The 21,018-nt window shown below is 40.3% G+C and overlaps 2 protein-coding genes across 6 annotated transcripts; one reads left to right on the forward strand and one right to left on the reverse strand.

Moving 5' to 3' along the window:
• Nucleotides 1-884: 884 nt before the first annotated feature.
• On the reverse strand, nucleotides 885-5,742 carry LOC124122644 (28S ribosomal protein S33, mitochondrial-like). Of its 2 annotated transcripts, none has more exons than XM_046485741.2 (3): nucleotides 5,664-5,742; nucleotides 2,752-2,972; nucleotides 885-1,452 (listed from the first exon to the last, which is right to left on the reverse strand). In XM_046485741.2, exons 2-3 carry the CDS (start codon nucleotides 2,958-2,960, stop codon nucleotides 1,347-1,349), a joined length of 315 nt encoding a protein of 104 aa, XP_046341697.1. In that variant the 5' UTR covers nucleotides 2,961-2,972; nucleotides 5,664-5,742; the 3' UTR covers nucleotides 885-1,346. The 2 variants fall into 2 exon arrangements, with proteins under 2 accessions (XP_046341697.1, XP_046341698.1); XM_046485742.2 differs by having other exon boundaries at nucleotides 5,668-5,733.
• A 211-nt stretch (nucleotides 5,743-5,953) lies between these two features.
• On the forward strand, nucleotides 5,954-15,186 carry LOC124122641 (5' exonuclease Apollo-like). Of its 4 annotated transcripts, XM_048397175.1 has the most exons (4): nucleotides 5,965-6,064; nucleotides 10,968-11,371; nucleotides 12,629-13,910; nucleotides 13,950-15,186. In XM_048397175.1, the coding sequence occupies exons 2-4, from the start codon at nucleotides 11,007-11,009 to the stop codon at nucleotides 14,646-14,648; spliced, it is 2,346 nt and encodes a 781-aa protein (XP_048253132.1). In that variant the 5' UTR covers nucleotides 5,965-6,064; nucleotides 10,968-11,006; the 3' UTR covers nucleotides 14,649-15,186. The 4 variants fall into 4 exon arrangements, with proteins under 4 accessions (XP_046341695.2, XP_048253132.1, XP_046341694.2 ...); XM_046485739.2 differs by having other exon boundaries at nucleotides 5,954-5,995; nucleotides 12,629-15,186; XM_046485738.2 differs by having other exon boundaries at nucleotides 12,629-15,186.
• Nucleotides 15,187-21,018: the final 5,832 nt, after the last annotated feature.

Raw genomic sequence — 21,018 nt, forward strand, 5'->3', positions numbered from 1 at the left:
ATTTAAAGACAATCGGTGCATGAATAAATAATCTGTCTATTTAGCTATCACTATATTTCATCAACAACCAGACCTATTCGTCATGGGTGGAACGAGCATTCATTGAAACAGCCATCTGCATAATGCTACCCCTGCGTCACAGGGCCATATGAGACAGTTGAACCAATCAACACAACTCGAAAGGTTGCACGGGAATCACGCACGTTGAGACGCCCAACGCTAACACTGTATTCGTGCGTGCGTGATTCCCATGCACCCTTTCAGTTTTTCAGATATTGTAGTAAACGTTGGTACCTTAAATTACCTCCCAGACTATAAGTTAATATAACAGCACTGCAATGATCCTGACTCTTAGCTAGTTCTGAATACTATTTGTCTCTGTGTCTGAATAGATGAGATGGGGTGAGCACTTGGGACATCCCTCAAAGAGACACAGCAGAGATTGCTTGATAAATGCCATACTGGACTCATCTTCCCAAGGCAAGGGAGTTAACTGACTTGGAAAGTCCAGTTTCCACCCTTTCCGAACTAGGCTGAAATTGCTGGGCTCGATCGTAGCGCCTCCAGTGGCTATTACCAGTTATGTCCCTTCTAAGCCTCTCCTATGGACCAATCATAATCCACCTCTCGTATCACTTGCGTTTGCTTCACACAAAATGGTGGTGCCCAGTCAGGACGATCTGATCGATAATCAAGATCTATATTGTGATAAAACGGGTCTTACATCGCGAAATACATCAAATCATGTGAGCACCTTGATTAAAAACATGAAAAGGTTTGAAAAATATCTGCTGACGAGTTGGCGGTGCACATGCTTTGCAAATCCTGCAATCGACCGAAATCTGCACGACAGTTTACGAACCGGATTTCAATTTAGGTGTGCAATTTTGATTGGACTATGCATAGACTCCTTAGTGCAGCCAAAACGTAACTCCATAATACCAGCCTAGTTCGGCAAGGGTGAAACTGGACTTTTATAGTCAGTTAACTCTCTTGCCTCAGGAAGATGTACTGGACTGGGCTCAAATGACACGTTAAAGGACAAAACGACCACTTTCAAGCTCACAGTCGAGGGATCCAGATACGTGTCTGTACCTACAGTTCTGTTTATCATGATGACATCTTGGTAAGTATCCGATGGCTACATTCACCGATAACCTGCTGACAGAGAATGGTATGACAGAATGAACAAGAACAATTCACTCTGATGACGATCATAATGCCTTGGTCGAGGATTGTACAAATATTGAACTGAGGATGTTGATTTCTGTCATCTCATCAATCAGACACTAGAACACATTTCACACGCTGATATACATAAGTCTTCATCATGTTCATTACACATGTCACTTCCTCTTCATGGCTCTCTTTCCTTCTCCCTTCTTTGGCTTCACTTTTCCCCTCAAAGCTCTTAACCTTACCATCTCTTCTTGAAAGTCTAAATGCTCATCCCTGCAAAAAGAATATGATTATGATGGTTTAGTAGTGTGTTACACAATTGTTACGTGTGGTATGAATGGCAGGGGTTCCCGCTGATACCACAAATAACAATTACAAGAATCACACAACAATCTCTGAAGTTTAAAGCTAGATTTAATAATTAAAACAAAGATAAGTATATAACAATTCTCAGTTACTGGGCAAGGCACTCATACACATCTATTTAGGCAAAGCAATATGGCAAATGTGCAATATAGATAATAGTCACCTCAGATTTCTTGACATCACATTCCCAATGAATACATGATTTCAGCTTTTATAGAAAAGATAGGCTCTGTACCTCTACTGTTTAACGCTGCAGTGCACTAAGCATTATTTAAGCTGTATGTTTTTTGTTTGTTTGTTGTTTAACGCCGCACTCAGCAATATTCCGGCTATATGACGGTGGTCTGTAAAATAATTGAGTCTGGACCAGACAATCCAGTGATTGACATCATGAGCATCGATCCACGCAATTGGGATCGATGACATGTATCAACCAAGTCAGCGAGCCTGACCACTCGATCCCGTTAGTCGCATTTTACGACAAGTATAGTCGCCTTTTACGGATAGTATGGGTTGCTGAAGACCTATTCTTTCCTGGAATAAGCTGTATGTCTTGACCAGATAAGTTGAGAGAGTGATCGACACCTCTAACGACAAGAATGGGTTGCTGAAGACCAATTCTAACCCGGATCTTTAACGGGTTTTGATTCCCCACACAAGTGAGAAGTCTATTTCTGGTGTCCCACGCCTTGATATCGTAAAACTAATAGTAATACCAAACGAGGCGTAAACCCCAACTCACTCACTCAAATCTTTGTCATATAGTTCAAGTTGTTGAAACTTCCAGAAACCCTTGCCTCTTTTATTTTCAGTCATCTGACTTAAAGGTTAAAATGGGATATTGAGATAAGAATGCATGTTAAAACTGATTTTATGTTAATTGATTGATTTTTTTTGTGGTGTAACGCCACACTCAGCATATTCCAGCTATATGATGGCAGTCTGTAAATAACTGAGTCTGGACCTGACAATCCAGTGATTGTCATCATGAGCATCAATCCACGTAATACAATGACAGTCATCAACAGATTCAGTGAGCCTGACCATCCTGTCAGTCGCCGCTTATGACAAGCACAGGTCGTCAAAGACCAATTCTATCATTATCTTCATGTGTCTGCTGCATGAGCATTGTCTGATCACTGTATTAACTTTTCATACATTTCATCATGAAAAATCATCGGTTAGGGCATGCAGAGAATACTTTACCTAAACAAGCCATGTTTTCTGAGTTTGATCATGAGGCCATTGGTATCCTTGTATCGTGGGTAATAGTTGACGACCTCTGGATTCAGATTGGGAGGGAGTTCACTCATCAGCTTCACCACCTTCATGGAGCGCTGACTGGTGGGACGAGCTACTTCTCCAAAAATGCGAGCTGCCAAGTGACCCATTCGCTTTGCATAATTGGATGCCATCAGGGTCAACACCTTTGAAGAAGAATCACAAGATCAAATACGTTATCATACCTGAAAGGGGATAAATAGCTGTAGTGTTTTATGCAACGCAGAAATGTGCATCCACAAATGTATAGAATGAATGTGGAATAAAATATATGTTGCATCTCGAGGGATGCACATTATTCATTAAACTAAATTATTGACAAGAAATAGTTCAAGTGATTAAGGTTATTATTAAATCTTACAGTACAGTACACTACGCCATTTTTTTTAATTTTCAGGACCCTTATATTTCCTGAAATGACCATTGAAATTAGTAATTGGGGGTCCTCTGGACTCTTTGTTTTGTAGGTCAAGGTAAAACCTTGTACCTGTCACCATGGTTTAACCCCTACAAACATATTATGTTTTGGGGCAAAGGCAACAGTGCAGTTTACTGGGCACAGCCTGAGCTCTACCATCCAGTCACTTTCTTGCTATACTGTTACCGTGCCTCACGCTCTACGATCAAACACCCGTTTTCAGTCTTAGGGAAACTTACACGTCTTTACGATCCAACACCCCTTTTCGGTCTTAGGGGAACTTACACGTCTTTACGATCAAACACCCCTTTTCGGTCTTAGGGAAACTTACACGTCTTTACGATCCAACACCCCTTTTCAGTCTTAGGGAAACTTACACGTCTTTACGATCCAACACCCCTTTTCAGTCTTAGGGAAACTTACACGTCTTTACGATCCAACACCCCTTTTCGGTCTTAGGGAAACTTACACGTCTTTACGATCCAACACCCCTTTTCAGTCTTAGGGCAACTTACACGTCTTTACGATCCAACACCCCTTTTCAGTCTTAGGGAAACTTACACGTCTTTACGATCCAACACCCCTTTTCAGTCTTAGGGAAACTTACACGTCTTAACAATCCATCACCCCTTTTCGGTCTTAGGGAAACTTACACGTCTTTACGATCCAACACCCCTTTTCAGTCTTAGGGGAACTTACATGTCTTTACGATCCAACACCCCTTTTTGGTCTTAGGGAAACTTACACGTCTTTACGATCCAACACCCCTTTTCGGTCTTAGGGGAACTTACACGTCTTTACGATCAAACACCCCTTTTCGGTCTTAGGGAAACTTACACGTCTTTACGATCCAACACCCCTTTTCAGTCTTAGGGCAACTTACACGTCTTTACGATCCAACACCCCTTTTCAGTCTTAGGGAAACTTACACGTCTTTACGATCCAACACCCCTTTTCAGTCTTAGGGAAACTTACACGTCTTAACAATCCATCACCCCTTTTCAGTCTTAGGGGAACTTACACGTCTTTACGATCCAACACCCCTTTTCAGTCTTAGGGGAACTTACATGTCTTTACGATCCAACACCCCTTTTCGGTCTTAGGGAAACTTACACGTCTTTACGATCCAACACCCCTTTTCAGTCTTAGGGAAACTTACACGTCTTAACAATCCATCACCCCTTTTCGGTCTTAGGGAAACTTACACGTCTTTACGATCCAACACCCCTTTTCAGTCTTAGGGGAACTTACATGTCTTTACGATCCAACACCCCTTTTCGGTCCTTAGGGTTAGCTTGCTTTGGGCAAGAGTTAGCCATAATTTCTTACCTTTTCAAGCGTTAATCTAGTTATTCTGATTGGTCGGTCATGTTGACATAAACAGTGGCGGGTGTGGTTTCAAGAAAAAATTATTGGGAGAGTAGACAGTGACGTCACACGCATGTGCAATTCATTGTTTCCTGAATTATGCATGCTTGTTTATGGGGTGCTAATGACCCGTTAAACGAGCACTGATTACATGTGATAGCGCTCGTGGTCCAGTGGTAGAAGGACTGGCTAATTAACGCATTAATTAGCCAAGCCGGTGAGACGGCTAGGCGCGTTAGAGCCCCCACAGAGCTAATTGGATCTGAAAAAGTGGTGGATTCTGGAAGCACCATGGCCTATATCCGAGAGATTACATTAACAGTTTTAAAAATTCATGTTTGTCGGAGACTCTGAAATTGTGCTGACGAGAAGTAAAAATCCAGTAAAGATAGTATTCATTGACTTGTAGCAGTACATCGATAGTTCTGTGTTTTTAAATCATGCATGAAATAATTTCTGAATGTGATGTCAACAGTATCTGGTCAATCATTTTACAAGTAACATCCTACCATGTACAATAATGTATACCCTTTGTAATTCGGTTTATAAGTTGAAAGAGGTGAGACAGATAACCCTAACATTAACTCACAAGTAACCCTGAGGGTCCTCAAAGTGTAAGGATCGTAAAGGGTGTGCTTGATCGTAAAGGGTGTGCTTGATCGAAAAGGGTGTGCTTGATCGAAAAGGGTGTGCTTGATCGAAAAGAGCCTTCACAGTTAGGGGTAGCCTGCCCTATTTTAAACATCAAAACACAACTTTAATAAACCCTAAGTATCGAAGTGCCACGTGATGTCAGTCGCACACAACAAGATTGAGATCAACAGTCGGAATCGATTAGATATATATTTCGGCACCCGGTTCATCTGATATAATGTCAGCCTTCGCAACATTCCACTTGGAAAGAACACAAGATGTTGACATTGACAGAGGAAGGGGTTTCCTTCGCTACATCTACATGTCACGTAACACTTGATGTCTGGAAGTCTGTCAACAACTCATAGGCTAAGGGAGAAAATAGATTGAATTGCAATAAACGTATTAAGTAACATACACACACTGTGAATTTCCAAAAGGTCAGAAAATATCAGCTCAAGTCTTCGTCTGCAGACATGCTACCCGGAAGCGGAAATGCTAAAGTACTACATTTCGCTATACCTCTCGAAATATGATTCCTGTGCATATTACGTAGAGCCATAAATAACATTAATTTTTGTCATTTTCCTCTTTATAATGATAACTAACAAATTAAAGAGCCATAGCAAAATACCAGTGAATTCATTGTCTTGTTTAATTGTCTGAAAATTGACTGGTTTCGTTTCGTTTTTTATGAATAACAAGGCCGAGAGACACAGGGGAGATAAACCGATTTTACTCCAAGAGCGGGTAAATCAACACATTTGAAATGTTAGAACAAATGTTCAAATTTGTAACATTGCTTGCTTTCACTGAAAGGTATAAAGTATAACAATGTTTGTTTATAACCGAAAATTGTAACAAAATCTATAAATAGCGTAACTAACTCTCTTCAAATCGTACAAATGAATTTTATTGACACTGTCAGTGATATGTCTTCAGCTTGCTTCAACAATTGCTTCTACGTACGCATTGATATAACCAGTCTGACATGCAGAAGTTGACCTTTTCTTTTATCTCTGAATAAGTTGCTTTAATAAGGCAGGGTAATAGATGTGATATCAGGGACCATCTATTATATGGTCTCTGGTGATATTGGGAATTGGATGACTGGCATTTAATGTTATCAAGGTAACAAGTATGATGAAACATGTTATAAAAAAAATCGGCAACAATGCAGTTAACAGAATATTAAATTTTACTATCTGATAGTTCAATTTAACTGCAAATATTTGAAAAACAGACAATTATATGTGTTGTCCGATATTTTGTTAGGCTGAGAAAACATCATAGGGATTTGTATGCTCATGTATATAGAGGTTATCATGCAAGTGTGTTTGGGGATGGTAAATATATTTATCCTGCATTAGGAATAAACATTGTATTAAGCGAGCCTTGAAGAGCTAAATACATAGTGTTTATTCCTAATACAGGATATTTTTCATCCCCAAACACACATTGTGATAACCTCATAATCATATAATGTCAATATTTGATTCTTGAAAATCGATTCCCCTCTCTCACAAACATTACCGAAACATTGCAAGTTTTCCTGGAATGTGCACATTAATATTTATTATGTCACAGGGTAAGTGGGGGCGGTCGGGTAGCCTAGTGGTTAAAGCGTTCGCTCGTCACGCCGAAGACCCGGATTCGATCTCCGACATGGGTACAATGTGTGAAGCCCATTTGTGGTGTCCCCCGCCGTGATATTGCTGGAATATTGCTAAAATCGGCGTAAAACCATACTCACTCACTCACAGGGTAAGTGATGTGTCAGTCGGACAGTGACAGTAGCCAATATAGTTCCAGCTGAAATCTGTTTTTTATACAGTGGTGGAGCAACATATACAAAAACAACAATTGTTTTTACTTGCCTTTCGCGGCAATCCATCAGTCTGTCCGCTAGAGTAACCTTTGTCAAAGGGAAGCTACTATAACCCTAGTCAATGAGATATCACGGCCAACGTTCAGACGTTGTTGACAGTCGGCCTAGCTGTTCTGTCATAACGTTTGGAAGTGCAGTCAGATGTACACACAGCGCCAAAACGAAACAAGGTAACAAGGTTACAATTCAGACATATTTCGGCTAAATCCAACTATTTTAATTTGTGGAAAAGGTTTTAAGCCGCAGAGGCCTACAAAGCACAGATATGGCTACTGATCCCGCTTGGCTAGGCCTAGTGCCCTCGGAAAATTTGTTTTGAATTTTATATCTCCAAAGTTGCCAAAACTTATAAAATGCCTTAGCTACGTCACAGTTAGACACTGATTTTCAGTATATTAGACTGTTCTTTTGATAATATGGTAGCAATTATGCCTGTAGTTTATCCAGATTCCCGATGGTAAATTCTGACTCGATCGCCGAATGACAAGTGCGACGCCATGTTTGTTTAAAAACACTGAAAGTAGTCCCTACTTGACCTTTGATATTTGCATCTCTATCCGCATATGGGGGGCACGGGTGGCCCAGTCGTCTAAGGCGTGCGATTCGCTGTGCAGAGTTGCGTCCCTTCGGCACGCCAGAAACATATGATTGTGGGTTCGAATCCCAGTTCGCCCCGATTATGTTTCTAGGTTTGTCAGCACCATACCCATGCTAGTGGGTTTCACCGAAGTGGTAAAAGTCTGAGACATGCATCACTTCGAGCTTTCCTCCAACATTAAGCTGACACGCTGTGATATGACTGGAATACTGTTAAAAGCGGCATTAAACCCAACTCACTCACTCACTATCCGCATATGACCCCAACGGATATTGTTTTTATCCGTTGGCTTTATCCTGCCGAGAAACCTACCCATGATATGATAAACTTTTATACGTTTAATAAAAAATAGCTTGCTTTATAAATTATTGAAGAAAATTGATCAACCTCTTGGATGTAAGGTAATACACATGCCCAAAAAAGGGAGCATAACTCCACTATTGTGACACAGGCCATTGTGACACAGCTAACTTGGTGTGAATTTGCTGTGGATAAGGACAATATATTTTCATATCATTTTGTTCTCAAGGAACCAAGCGATGCCAACAGAAATAACGATATTGAATCTATAAACATTTTGTATTACCGTATTCGACGTAATAAGCGCGCAGAGCGCTCTCAAAATAAGAAATAGGGGGCTCTTATTAGAATGTTATTTTGGTGGAAAAAACAGAGTTGAAAGATAAATTTTGTGGTTTATGCCGACAGCCTGAAATGTTTATGTACAACAGATATATTTTTCCAGAATTAAATGCCCATAATTAAGGGTGCATAAACCACACAAGTGCATATTATACGCGAAAAAATAAGTCTTGTGTAAATTGATCACTCGGAAGGGGTTCTGATTGGGATTGTTCAATAGCCGATATCTTAGCAAATGTCGTCATGGGCGCTTATTAGAGTGGGGCGCTTATTACGTCAAATACGGTATCACAAATCATGAAACGATGAAAGCGTACTACATTAAAAGGAAGTAGTAGTAAACTGGATGGCCCTGTCTAACCTGTATGTTATTCCTTACATTCCAACATTCACCTAATTGTATAAGTGTCATTTGACTAGTGTTGCACACACTAACCTTATCATATGTAACAGTAAAGGTGAGGTGAAATGGGGTTTAACGTCGCGTCCAAGATTATTATAGAGACGTCATATGTAGCAGGGTTTTTCATGACGCAAATTCGGTGTCCACTATGCACAAATGTATATAATGGTTATCGAAAAATATATAGTGTAAATCTTGAAATTAATGCATCTCCAAATTAATACGACTGCTGACTCCAAGCCAAAAATGTGAATCCCTCCAACCCCACCCCCACCCCCACCCCATCCCCAGTTGAATGATATGTATCCTTATCCAATCAAACAACAAATAGCATCGCTTATTAGCACTCCCGTAATAACAATAAACAGTGTTTTCCTAAAAACAACAGGTACAATGTGTGAAGCCCATTTCTGGTGTCCCCCGCCGTGATATTGCTGGAATATTGCTAAAAGCGGCGTAAAACCATACTCACTCACTCACTCACTCACTCACTCACTAAAAACAACACTCAGTTTATATGTTTATTCTGTTGACTGGCATTAAGGAAGTTCAAAGGCAAAATAAAATGATTGAACCAACAACAACTGTGGTCAATGATGCCTAGTTTGACACGAATGGGTAGAACTCTTGACCCCAGCAGCGATAACTCACTGGATGCCTATTGTGTAATTCCTGTTCTTTAATTTATATTGTTATGGACTTGCAACTGCTGCTTAATATACTGTGTTGTTGTTGATATTCAAGTTGGTATTTCTGCTATCCAAAGTGTGCAGTGAGGCCGTCTTATTGTTGATAGTCATTTTGGAGACATAAATGTGAAGTTTCATTAATGCGAACAAAGAACACTCACATTTTTCACATTTAATTCACTCTCACATTAATTTCAAGATTTACAGTATTGCATCCCGTGGGTTACACAGTGTTGTTCATTTTACTAAATTCGTAACTAGAAATAGAGCGGTCATCTAGTTAAAGTAAATATCTAATCTTACATCCCCAAAAGGGGCAGTCAGGTAGCCTAGTGGTTAAAGCGTTCGCTCGTCACGCCAAAGACCCGGGTTCGAATCCCAACATGGGTACAATGTGTGAAGCCCATTTCTGCTGTCCCCCGCCGTGATATTGCTGGAATATTGCTAAAAGCGGCCTAAAACCATACTCACTCACTCACTCACTACTTTACAGGGACTGCATATTTTCTGTAAGGACCCTTAAGATTAATTATTGGGGGCCCCTCGACCCCTTTAATAAATTACTGAATATATCACACAGTTTTGTTTGATGTCATTGCTTGTTTATGTCTTTGGCAATGTCGAAGAAAGACGACATTCATATATTGATTAGGATATATATCTCACCTAATTTTCAATCAAAGTATGAGCATTAGCGATTTGTAAAACAAAATTAGACACAACATACAATGACTGTTATTACCATGTAAATTATGTCTTCAATAGATAAAAAACTAGATAGGTTGATTGTGCAACTTGTTTGGAAACTATGCAATGGTAAGGCATCAATTTTACATATATGAAATATTGTTTATGTTTTCAAATAAGTACAGTTTTCCGAGCACAGCATTCCTTATCACACCTGATTTATTATCCTCCGCCCAACAAAGTTGGCGGGGGGTATAGAAACAGGCTCCGTCCATCTTGTTTCGTTTCCCGAGCATAACTCAGAAACCGTTCAATATTTTTCATGAAACTTTGCAGGTCTGTCAAGTACATGCTGAGCTGGTGCCTTATGCTATTTAGAAATTTTAGAAATTTTTATTTTTTACATTTCCTTGGCAATTAGACATTGTTAGATGGACTTAGGTTCCAAACTCTTCTTTTTTTTACAATTTCCATGACAAGTTCCACCTCGGTTAGAAAAGGTTAGGGTTTGTTTAGATTTAATTATGTCATATATTCTGCAACAGGGGGGGGGGATATAGCCCCGTTAGTGGCAAACTCTTGTTTTGCTTGATTTCGTCTGGACCATTTGGAAGAATGACATATATAATGTCATTTGACTCTAAAATGTATGATGAATCCAGGGATGTATGTATCACAGCTTGAAATATATTTGATATAATAGTGGCACCATGCACCAGCAATTATATCTGCCTTTTTTATGTTGATTATGTATTGATGGAAACTATATTAATTTCTCTCAGGAAAGTAAACTAAGGTACTCTCTTATCTTACAGACTGCCAACTGGATAAGGTGAATACAATGACAAGTCACAATGAATGGCTGTATCATCCCTGGGACTGACATTGCAGTGGATTTTTGGAAGATTAGGAAAGAACCTACCTCACATCTCACCTTTTTTCTCACCCATCTCCATGGGGACCATATTGTAGGTTTGACATCCTCCTGGTCTCGTCCAATCTACTGTACAGAGGTGACTGCTCAGTTGCTAGAGAAGCGACATGGCCTTCACCCCAAGTACCTACGGCCTCTGGAGGTGGGGGAATGTCACATGATCACAACCGGTGGGGAAATGGAGACAGTTTCAGTGACAGTCATCGATGCCAACCACTGCCCTGGTGCAGCCATGTTTTTGTTTGAGGGAGTTTTTGGAAAGATTCTACATACAGGGGATTTCAGGTAATCAGTCAAGATTGCCTTGTGTTACTCACCCGTGAAGACCCGGGTTAGAATAGGTCTTCAGCAACCCATGCTTGCCGTAAAAGGCGACTAACGGGATCGGGTGGTCAGGTTCGCTGACTTGGCCGATACATGTCATCGATCACAATTGCACGGATCGATGCTCATGATTTCAATCACTGGATTGTCTGGTCCAGACTCGATTATTTACAGACGGCTGTCATATAGCTGGAATTTTGCTGAGTGTGGCGTTAAACAACAAACCAACCAAAGCCTTGTGTTACTTGATGATGGAAGTAGTTCAACACATCATGTTTGGTTTTAGCTATAACATAACAAAAACATTTTTTTTCTCTCGTGTTTGCGAAAACTCAGCATAGATGTTAGTCACCACATCAGGTTAAAAAAATTATGGAAAAATTTAGAAAGTTCATAGTGGAATACTGATGGGCATGGCAACTATTGAAGATGGCTGCTTTAGTTTCGTTCCCCACATTGTGAAATGTGTGAAGCCCATTTCTGATGCCAACTACCGTGATAATGCTGGAATATTGCTAAAAACTGCATTAAACCACACTCACCATTTTGGTATTTGCAACATATCCCAGTAACTCATCATCCTCCCCGAGGCAAGATTGTTAACTGACTATAAAAGTCCAGTTTCCACCTTTGCCGAACTAGGCTGGTATTATGGAGTTACATTTTGGCTGGACTAACGAGTCTTTGCATAGTCCAATCAAAATCGCACACCGAAATCGAAATCCGGTTTGTAAACTGTCATGCAGATTTCGATCGATTTCAGGATTTGCAAAGCATGTGCACCGCCAACTTGTTGTCAGCAGATATTTTCCAAATCTTGTATTTAATCAAGGTGCTCACATATTTTGATGCATTTCGTGATGTAAGACCTGTTTTATCACAATATAGATCTTGATTATCGATCAGATCGTCCTGACTGGGCGCCACCATTTTGTGTGAAGCAAACGCAAGTGATACGAGAGGTTGAATCTGATTGGTCCATAGGAGAGGCTTAGAGAAGACATAAATGGTAATAGCCACTGGTGGCGCTACGACCGAGCACAGTAATTCCAGCCTCGTTCATTAAGGGTGAAAACTTGACTTTTAAAGTCAGTTAACTCTCTTGCCTCGGGAAGACGGTAACTCGTAATATGCTTTAATCATTTAAGTACAGAAACCAGTTGTTGCCTGTTTTCATTTTTGCTGACATTATAATTTTGCATCATGTTCACATTACAGATACCACCCCACCATGTTTTGCAAAACAAGCCCCCTATCACCTCACATTGAAACTATTGACGTCCTCTACATGGACAACACCTTCTGCAGCCCTGAATGCATGTTCCCATCCCGTGAAGAAGCCCGAGAACAGATCCTGGACATCATCAGACAACATCCCGATCATGACATCGTCATCGGCATGAGGAAGCTGGGCAAGGAGGATCTCCTGGTGTGGTTGGCAGAACAACTCCAGGAATGGATCTCCGTCAGTGGAGATACATTTGTTATGACCGAGATCCTTAACCTACCAAGAGTGTTCCTTGTTCAGGATTCAACCTGCAGGATCAGAACTGTACCTTTCCAGATGATCTGTAAGAGAAAGATGCAGAAATGGAATGCTATCAAACAGACCCTTGCAATCCTGCCTACTTCTATCTACACTGGCATAGGTGGACAACCGTATGTGAATCAAGAAAATGTGTTTGTCGTGCCATATTCTGACCACAGTTCCTACAGAGAACTAGTGGAGTTTGTATCCAAGTTGAAACCTGCTTCAGTGGTGCCAGTCGTTCATGGAGATTCTAAAGGACCATTCAATGTTTCTTTGAAATCCAGAGCAGATATGTCTGTATTTGATAAATATTGTCAAGGACAGTGTAACCAAAGGAGTTCAAGAATGAGAGAAGTGCACGTGAATGAGATGGCTAATGTTGATCTTCATCATCAGGCAAGAAAACCAAGACTTAGGAAATCAAGGTCTAATCCTCGTTTTAAGAAGAGCATACCGAGAGGTGTAGAGTTTCAATCATTAGAACTAGAAATATCAGATTCCACTTCTGGAACCAGTGCTGCCAAGAATTGTGCACCCACTTCAGAGGCAGGGAACACAGACAAACTCAATGATGCAAGGGATGTAGCAAAAGAAAACTTCAGCCCAAAGAATACAGAATCAGATATTGGTTTGACGGATGGTGAAGGTTTGTGCAGTGAGGATGAACTAGAAGTTCAGCAGTCACAGGGGTTTGGAGTTTGTCATGTTATGTACCTTCAACATATGAAGGGTAGGTCAGAACAGAGAGGTGACACACAGGTGCTGGATGTAGGTCAACCTGGTGGTTGTCAAGGAGGAGTGAGAGGTACTGATAACATGGTTGATGAGACAAATGAAAGCAAAGAGGTTGTACATAAGGAAAGATGCATAGAGATGTTGAAAGCTGAACCTTCTCCAGGATATGAGACATCATGTGGCGGTGATGTCACAGATTGCTTTGCATCTGAGAGTGACTTAGATGAAGCTCAGGAAACTGACCTTTATGATGATGTAAGTTTTGGTAATACAGACTTGGTTGAGAAGAACCTTCATAAAGGTCTTGATAGTGATACACAAGGGCATTGCAACCTTGGTAAAGTTTTGAGTGAGAATGTCTCACATGAAGGTGAGAGTGACCTTCGTAAAGATGTGAGTCTGGATGACTCTGGGAATGACCGTAACAAGGATGTGGTTGAAAGTGGCTGTTATGAAGCAAAGTGTGACGCAGTGTCTGTGTCAGAGTCGTCACCAGACAGTAAATCAGACTCTGGTGACGCCTCTGGAGAGCAGAGTGAATGTGATGATCACTCCACCCCCAGCTCACACCAAGAACATCTTTTCTCAGTGAACACTTGCAAAGAATGGAATCCACCTGTCTTGTCACAGACTGAATCTCAAACCGTGAGTGGCAACAAGAGACGAAGATGTAACATCTACAGAATCAAAAGAAAACATTCTCTCTGTCACACTTCTGATGATGAGATGAGAGACAGGGTTGAGGAGTTATGTGAGGATCAGTTTGAAACTCCTTCATCATTCTCAAAAAGACGAAGATGTAGCATTAGCAGTGATACTGAAAGGTCATTTTCGATGGATGTGCAGCTGAGTTTGTCAGTGAAACGTGTACTGTGTCACCCTCGTGATGCTGTAGCTCAGTCTAAATACAACACTGTTCTATGTATACAGAAGTGGTTGGATCGTCACGGCTCACCAGCTGATGATAGATGAACCATCTAATATATACTACCCAACATTTGATAGAGATATTTTGAAGGGTCCAGGTGGGGAATAGATTGATTGCGATTTGGGCTGGACCTGTCGCATGTTGGCTTGTCCGATCGTTGCTCATGCTGTCAACCACTGGTTTGTCTGGCCAGACATCTGTATTAACACGCCATCACAGTATAGATGGAGTGTTGTTGGCTTCAGTGTAAAACAATGTTCACTCATTGGTAACCAACCTCAAAAAGCTTATCTCTTCAGGGTGGTGTTTGTGGGCTCAGATGATCAATATTTTGTATGATTTTGTATTTTGATGCTATGTTGGCTTTTATCATATATTCTGTGCAGTATTCTTGGTTTTACCTCAACAGCAATGTCTCAGGAAAAACAATGTAATTCTTTGTCCACATGTACTGCACCAGTATCATAACGTTATTGTCAAATTGTATATGTTTACTCGCCAGAACAGAAGATGTCTTTAACAACAAAATAAAAAAACATGTAATGCCTTTCAAGCTTGTTTTGTTCATCAATTTATCAGTTACAGGTGTTGGTTCTAGAGGTTTCCTTTCTGCATCAACTGTATATATGTTACTTTGCCAGAAATCTGACATGATATGACTGAAATACTGTTCAATGCAGCCTGGACTCACTCAGAGATAATTCCTGCATTTACAAGTATAAAATCTGTACAATTTACGGTTACTTTGAATTATTAATTGCAAATAAGCTTGTGTCATGGCTTGTTTGTCTTGTAGTGGTCATCCCATGGAACACTTTTCTAAGTGACTACTGCATCAATAAAGGCAAGCTAGCCTCAGTTTTTCAACTTACTGAGGAGCACAAGTCCAAGGTTGTGTAAGTTGTGTCTTAGGCACCGAATATTTGCTTTTCATAGTTGCATCCCTCAGGCATGTTCAGAATACTAAAACCTACAGCACCATTCCCTAGTCCATATGTTTCACTAAGTTAGGGGGGGCACGGGTGGCCCAGTCGTCTAAGGCGCCGCGATTCGCTGTGCAGAGTTGCGTCCCTTGGGCACGCCAGAAACCTATGATTGTGGGTTCGAATCCCGGTTCGCCCCGATTATGTTTCTAGGTTTGTCAGCACCATACCCGTGCTCGTGGGTTTCACCGAAGTGGTAAACGTCTGAGACCTGCATCACTTCGGGCTTTCCTCCCACATTAAGCTGACACGCCGCGATATAACTGGAATAATGTTAAAAGCGGCGTTAAACCCAACTCACTCACTCACTCACTCACTAAGTTAGGACCCGTGAAGATCCGCGGTAGAATAGGTCTTCAGCAACCCATGCTTGCTGTAAAAGGCGACTATGCTTGTCGCAATAGGCAACTAACGGGATCGGGTGGTCAGGCTTGCTGACATGGTTGAAGCATGTCATCGATCCTAATTGAGTGGATCGATACTCATGATATCAATCACTGGATTGTCTGGTTGAGACTCGATTATTTACAGACCGCAGTCATATAGCTGGAATATTGCTGAGTGCAGCGTTAAACAACAAACCAACCAACCAACCAACCAACCTCTTTAGTTTAAGACATGTATCACTTTGGGCTTTCCTCCCACCAAGCTGATGGTGACATCGGTGGCCAAGGGATAATTCCCATCATGTTGTTTAAGATGGGGGTCATCTCAAAATCTGTAGAGGACCAGTGGATACTTGTGACACAATGATAACAATTTACAACACAAAAGTACACGAAAGACGCGTTTTCCCTTCACATCACAATTTTGTTCCAATAAATTTTGTTACTTGTACAAAATTAAAAACATCATTTAACATACATCCAGCATTTGTTTACTTTAGAATATAAAATAAACAATTGATAAAAAGAATGAACACTTTTCAAAATATTGTCTTATTTTTCGTCCAATTTCGCATTAAACATTTACATAATTCACAGTCCAGCTAGATGTGAAAACAGCGTTGTGATAAGTGTTCACTGGTTTCTGGTTGGCAAGGAGTTGTCTCCTTTTTCCTCTCAAGGGCATGGTCAAGGTTTTGATACTTATTGATCTGTGTGTCTGAACCAAACTGATGTTCCTGGGTTATGGGGAAGTGGTGAGGACTTTCTCTCCCACTTATAGCTGACAGGACATGACTGAAATACTGTTCAAAGACACCCAACTCTTGTATATACTTATAAACCTCCGGTGACGTCATCCTATTGTTCTCCAGTCGGGTTAAATCTCATAAACAGGGACGTTGTAATGTCCCTGGAATTTTATAGGATATTCAAGTCATATGTGCTATATAATGTGTTATAATATCCCAGGTATTTTATATAGTGTCCTGGGTATTTTATTAATATAACTTCCGTTCAGATTGTAACATTTAATAAAATGTAAAATCAAATGACAAAATGTTTTCTTTATATACCCAAGGATCGAACTTGCAACCTTCAGATCTGTAGCCCAGTGAGTGTACCACATAAGGCTACAAACTAACATCATGGTTAAGCCCTTTGTCACATATCCATCATTTTCTAAGTATTTGACAAAGGGCTTAACCATAATGTTAGTTTGTAGCCTTATGTATTTTATAAAAGGGGCACTGATCTAAAGCAATTCCCCAGGACTGGTTGTTGCCTTTGTTATTGTTTTTTCCCAGTGAGTACCCGGATGTATAGCAGAAATCTAGACTAGTTCGCGACCTCTGCTGCGCCATTCGTAAGCGCATTAGTCACTTTTATGGGTAGTAATAAGGGCGTATGGTCACATTGATCAACAAAATGAAATACAGTTTTCGAGATAATAAGGAAATGTAGGTATATTTGTGGGTAGCATCGGTAATGGTGACGAAGTTTTGATAAGTCACTTGCTTGGTAATTTTGCGATTTTCGTTTACACTATTTTTACTTGCAAAACAACGTAAATATTTCACCTGAGCATTGCTTTTTTATAGTGTGTATATTTTTTTACAGTAAAAATGTGTAACATTTTAAAATTTATTAAACGCCTCAATATTCAGTTATTTTACAAAGTGACTGAAAAACATTTCCATCTGTATTATTATGATAACGAATTCCAAACATGTTGATGTTTAATATGTCATCACCAAGAGACTGAAAATGTTACGTTGAAAAGTGCATTTCTATGTTCTTTGGCTTCTAATCCAACATAATAATCTGTTGTGATGTTTTTAGGCCCTTTTGATCGTCTTAATCAATTTTAGTCAATCTGGACAGATTTTTCAGTCAAATTTGAATGAAATATTTACACATTTTATAACTTGCCTGAGAGAATCACATTTTACAATTGACGGTAATATATACACGCTTACAAAGGAAAAGACTTGTGAAAACAACGTATATTGCGCATTGAAGAATTTCCCAACCAAGACGTAGAGATACAAGAATGAATCTGTCCAATGCTACAGCAAATGAAGGAAAACAAAATGCAAATACCATAATAACAACCTACCAATCTTATGTGTATAAATGTTAGGCAGCTTCCTTGTTCGAGGAATGTATCCGTGAATATCCACACAAAGGAACAATATCCCACTTGTCTGCAGCTGTACAAAGAAACTTATTCGATGTCACGTGTCTCTGTAGGGCAGAGTCGGCCTTGTAATCTAAGTCCGACAAACTTGCTGTGATGAGTTTTGTCCCTTGTACGACTAGAAACCTATTATCATGAGTTCGGAAGACCGATTCGTCATGTTTATGGTTCTTGGTTTTTCAGCACCATGCCTGCGTTTTGCAGGTTTTGCCACAGCCAAAAGTCAAACTAAACCTGTGTTACGTTGAGATCTTGCAATATCATCTCTTAACAAAATATAGGGGGCGATCGGGTAACCTCGTGGTTAAAGGGTTTGCTCGTACTGTCGAAGACAACGGTTCGATTCCCGACATGGGTACCTTGTGTGAAGCCCATTTCTGGTGTCCCCTACTGTGATATTGCTGGAATGTTGCTAAAAGCGGCGTAAACCCATACTCACTCACTTAACAGAATATAGGACAAGGCATTCTGATGTTATGTTTGGTTGAGTAACAGTGCGAGTGAGTATGGTTTTACGCCGCTTTTAGCAATATTCCAGCAATATCACGGCGGGGGACACCAGAAATGGGCTTCACACATTGTACCCATGTCGGGAATCGAACCCGGGTTTTCGGCGTGACGAGCGAACGCTTTAACCACTAGGCTACCCGACCGCCCCGGTTGAGTAACATGAGAGAGAGCATGGACGTAAGACTTGACCAATGTAATGTCAATTTTTCACTTGCAACACAAGATTCTTTTGACGCCAACAAGCTGACAGCTATTTCGTTCTTCCAAGTAAAACAACTCCAGTGGAAGTATGGGCTTTGTTTTAAGAAAACAAGTACTTACCGGTAACTATGTTGTTTGTTTGTTTGTTGAAAGTCGCACTCTGCAATATTCCAGTTATATGATGGCGATCTGTAAATAATCAAGTCTGCACCAGACAATCTAGTGATTGACATCATGAGCATTGATCCCCGCAGTTGCGATACAATGACATGCATCAACCAAGTCAGCCAGCCTGACCACCTGATCCTGTTGGCCGCCTAATTGACAAGAATAGTCGCCTCTTACGGCAAGCATGGATTGCTGAAGACCTATTCTACCCTGCCGTGATATTGCTGGAATATTGCTAAAAGCGGCGTAAAACCGTACTCACTCACTCACTAATATAGATAATATCATATATATCAGTAGATGATATCACAGGAGGTTTCCAAGTGGACTGTATATGAAACATATCCTACTGAGTCTTTGATCACAGGAATAACAGTTGAAAAGTGACTACATGGATTCTGGTTTATAACTACATGGATTCTAGTTATGACTACATGGATTCTGGTTTATAACTACATGGATTCTAGTCATGCCTTCATGGATTCTAGTCATGACTACATGGATTCTGGTTTATAACTACATGGATTCTGGTTTATAACTACATGGATTCTAGTTTATATCTACATGGATTCAGGTTTATATCTACATGGATTCTAGTCATGACTATATGGGTTCTGGTTTATAACTACATGGATTCTGGTTATATCTACATGGATTCAGGTTTATATCTACATGGATTCTAGTCATGACTATATGGATTCTGGTTTATAACTACATGATTCTGGTTGATATCTACATGGATTCTAGTTATGACTACATGGATTCTGGTTTATATCTACATGGATTCTGGTTTATATCTACATAGATTCTAGGTATTACATGGATTCTGTTTTAAAACTACATGGATTCTAGTTACGACTACATGGATTCTGGTTTATAACTATATGGATTCTGGTTTATAACTCAATAGATTCTAGTTATTACTACAGGGATTCTGGTTTATAACTACATGGTCTATTAATTAATGGATTCATGTTTGTCACTTCATGGATTCTGGCTTATAACTTTGAGAGTTCTGCTTTAGAACTATGCAGCTTAAAACAATTATAGCAACACCTTATATTTTAACAGTACTATTATGTTACCAACCACAATATCAAATGTACATATTCAAGCGTCAATTTACTGCACTATATTCGTTTGCTGATGTTTCCTGACCAATCGGGGCGGTCGGGTAGCCTAGTGGTTAAAGCGTTCGCTCGTCACGCCGAAGACCCGGGTTCGATTCCCGACGTGGGTACAATGTGTGAAGCCCATTTCTGGTGTCCTACGCCGTGATATTGCTGGAATATTGCTGGAATATTGCTAAAAGCGGCGTAAAACCAAACTCACTCACTCACTCCTGACCAATCAGCTTAAGGCGGATGGATGAAGGCCTTACAATCGCTCGGAGAGACATTACCGACATTACGTTCCACTAATTTGCCATGTTTCTGCCAATGTAAGTTCCGGGGGCTCCATCGTGAGTTCTCAACACTGAAATCAATTGCTTTGTCAACTTATCAAACTAATGAAGGTATCTTCAAACTTGATTTCTACCACAATAAGGGTACACGTATTACACGTGCAGCAATCCTACAATCACGGCACGTCTGTCACTATGACACGTGCAGGCCTGAAGATCATAATTATTCTCCTAAGATCCTAAATGTACCAAGATCAAAGTCCAAAGGGCGGCGGGGTAGCCGTCACGCCGAAGACCCGGGTTCGATTCCCCACATGGGGGACAATATGTGGAGCCTGTTTCTGATGTCCTCCGCCTTCATTTTGCTGGAATATTGCTGAAAGCGGCGTAAAAACATACTCACTCAAAGTGAAAATGAGAGTAAAAATATAGGGAGGTTGCATACTTATTTCCATGTGCATATACGGAATCAGGCTTATACCTAGGGGATTCTGGTTTATAACTACAGAGATATATGGTCATTTCGGCATCAAGTACAAACTTTTCACCAAAATTAGTTTTATT

The sequence above is a fragment of the Haliotis rufescens genome, unplaced genomic scaffold (assembly GCF_023055435.1).
Source record: "Haliotis rufescens isolate VD_foot unplaced genomic scaffold, xgHalRufe1.0.p SCAF_16, whole genome shotgun sequence".
NCBI lineage: Eukaryota > Metazoa > Mollusca > Gastropoda > Lepetellida > Haliotidae > Haliotis > Haliotis rufescens.

Coding starts and splice junctions, on each gene's coding strand:
- LOC124122644 (XM_046485741.2), bottom strand. CDS start 2,960: ATGGCATCCAATTATGCAAAGCGAATGGGTCACTTGGCAGCTCGCATT. Junction 1,453..2,751: donor AGAAAACATGGCTTGTTTAG/GTAAAGTATTCT, acceptor TTCTTTTTGCAG/GGATGAGCATTTAGACTTTC.
- LOC124122641 (XM_046485739.2), top strand. CDS start 11,007: ATGAATGGCTGTATCATCCCTGGGACTGACATTGCAGTGGATTTTTGG. Junction 11,372..12,628: donor CTACATACAGGGGATTTCAG/GTAATCAGTCAA, acceptor TTCACATTACAG/ATACCACCCCACCATGTTTT.